Source organism: Rhagoletis pomonella, unplaced genomic scaffold (assembly GCF_013731165.1).
Source record: "Rhagoletis pomonella isolate Grant_MI unplaced genomic scaffold, Rhpom_1.0 Rhpom_scaffold_00010, whole genome shotgun sequence".
Classification (NCBI taxonomy): Eukaryota; Metazoa; Arthropoda; class Insecta; order Diptera; family Tephritidae; genus Rhagoletis; species Rhagoletis pomonella.
In genome coordinates, this window is record NW_023458564.1 from 22874140 (window position 1) to 22876487 (window position 2348).

General features: G+C 34.6%; 1 protein-coding gene across 1 annotated transcript in view; it reads right to left on the reverse strand.

Moving 5' to 3' along the window:
- Nucleotides 1–304: 304 nt before the first annotated feature.
- LOC118746557 overlaps nucleotides 305–2348 on the reverse strand; it is a 66341-nt gene continuing 64297 nt past the window's right edge. The window contains exons 3-4 of the mRNA XM_036480401.1: nucleotides 966–1113; nucleotides 305–498 (exon numbers count right to left, since the gene is read on the reverse strand). Of these exons, the coding sequence (XP_036336294.1) occupies nucleotides 305–498; nucleotides 966–1113 (342 nt within the window). The remainder of the gene's footprint in view (nucleotides 499–965; nucleotides 1114–2348) is intronic.

A 2348-nucleotide genomic window follows, 5' to 3' on the forward strand; every position in this document is an offset into this window, starting at 1 on the left:
CATGGGCAGAGAATCCACTATAATATTGTTGAAATTGCTCTAAGTCTGTCTAACCAAATTCTAATCTAATTTCAATTTTTTTTTTTTAATTTCTATAATCAAATTTATTAGTATGTAATTAGTAATGAAGAGTTAAAAATTTATTAATTTTTTATTACGAAAAGAAGCATTTCCGAATTACCCGTCAAGAACCCGTTTTTATTTTCAACCTAAATGCTACCTGATGCACTAAACACTATTTTTGAGTTCACTGGGGAAGATGGTTCGCAGAGATACTTCATTGCCAGTTAAAAACAAAAGGAAATTATTTGCGACTATATCCTCCTAAAAGTCTATTACTGAAATTCTGTGCACTTACCGAATGATCGCCGTGTCCCGCGCGCTCGGATACTAATGGATAGTCTTCGGGTATGTCATCATAATTTTGCGGATTGACGGGGTCAGTTGTGCTTTCATATTCAGAATCCTCTTCAATATTCAGTTCACTTTTACGATGCACTGTAATGATAATGGGCAAGTCCAGGTGATTTTTACTGCCATCAAAGAATTACATTCATAAGGAATATTGTAGCAAATTTGCATTTAATTATTTTTATGCTTAACTTGCTTTCGAACAAAATCTATTTGCCATGTGTTATCTTTTACAATTTTTAACATAACGTCGCCTGGGTAAAAGATTGTCGTATGTGACGCACGTACGTATGACGCTTACGACAATCTTTTACCGAGGCGACGATAATTTGAATTAGTTTTTGCTCTTTATTTGTTTTTGACGTTTGGCAATAGTTTCTGACTTTTTAAGGACGTATTTATTACGTGCGTACGTATTTAGTTTTTGTCTTTGGAACTTGTATTTCACATCCACAAACTGCGGTTTTACGTTAAATTTGAGTCAAAATCACGACAAAAGTATGTAATTAAATTGTATACGAAAATAAACATTAATCTCAGACAATCTCAATTACCATTACTCTGCTTGTACGAACCAATCGGCTGATTCGCGTCCTGAAATGTCGTTACATCGAACTTTTCCTTGTGCGCACTTGGACCGGCGAAAACTTTTTCCATTTCCGAATCCAAGTAAACCTCGTTTGGATCCTCATTCCCGGTGGACTGCAAATACAAAAATAATAATAATTAATATGTAGATATGTATGCATGTATGCAAGAATGAATATTTCTTATACTTAGTTTACGCATTAAAAATAGTAACATTATTCAATTACATATGTATGTATGGACAAATATAACTGCCGCAAACGTACTGGACGCTTCTACCAATGGACTGCAAATAGCGGCCGTGTGTCACAACCTACATGACAAGACAGAACAACAAGCCCAGTCAAGCAAAAGATGAATAGAATCGGACATTGGCTATCGTTTAGCGGCGACGTTCATCATCAAAATGCATCACATGCGGATGAAGCTGCGTTTTCCAACCGCACGTTGCATCAACAATAAAATGTGGTGGTAGCGTATGCATGTGTGTCGACACCATTGCATGAAGCCGCAAATTTCAATAGAATAGCAATAGCGTTAACTTGCTTGAGTGCAATATTATTAGTTTATTTCAATTGAGTGAATGGCACATGGAACGCATACAAGTCACATGACTTCTATTTATTTAACTGTTGCGACTGTCTGGCATTTTGCTCACTCCTCTGACTATTTGTTTACATTCGCTTAAATCTATTCGAAGGTGAAGAGCTCTGCAGTTTGTAATTCTAAATGGTGGCACGCTACATAAAAAATGCTATAAATTTGTTTTTATAAAAATAATAAACACACATACATACATATACAGTTCGTTGTCGAATATGTATAACGAAACTTATGTTGCCCGCCGAATTCGTAAAATCGAAAAATTCATTAAATCGAGTATTTTTATACCTACCAAATTTAATTAGCAAGGTGTCAAAATTGTGGAAATTTTATTTCGGATTCCGGTAAAATACCTACATATGTATACAGTAAAAATATATCTATATCTTTATCGGAAAATAGGCGTGACAATTTCAGGACCAATGTTAATAATTTTAGATTTTATTGTGGATTTAGGCAGAATATCTAGTCTCTAACAATGTTTGTTCCGCAACTTTTTTTTGTAAGAGAATAAAATTTTGTTTGGAAGTTATTGCAAATGCGTATTCTAAAATTATTTTTAACAAGCTACAGAATCGAGCCCGTTTGTCTACCGTATTAGCTTAGGTAATGCTGAAGATGGGAGCGTTAAACCGAAACGATATTTTAAAAATTGTCTATATACTATAAATACTAGCGTTGCCAAATATCCCGTATTTGCCGGGACGTCCCATATTTTGCATTAAATTTGAAATGTTCCGCCGGGA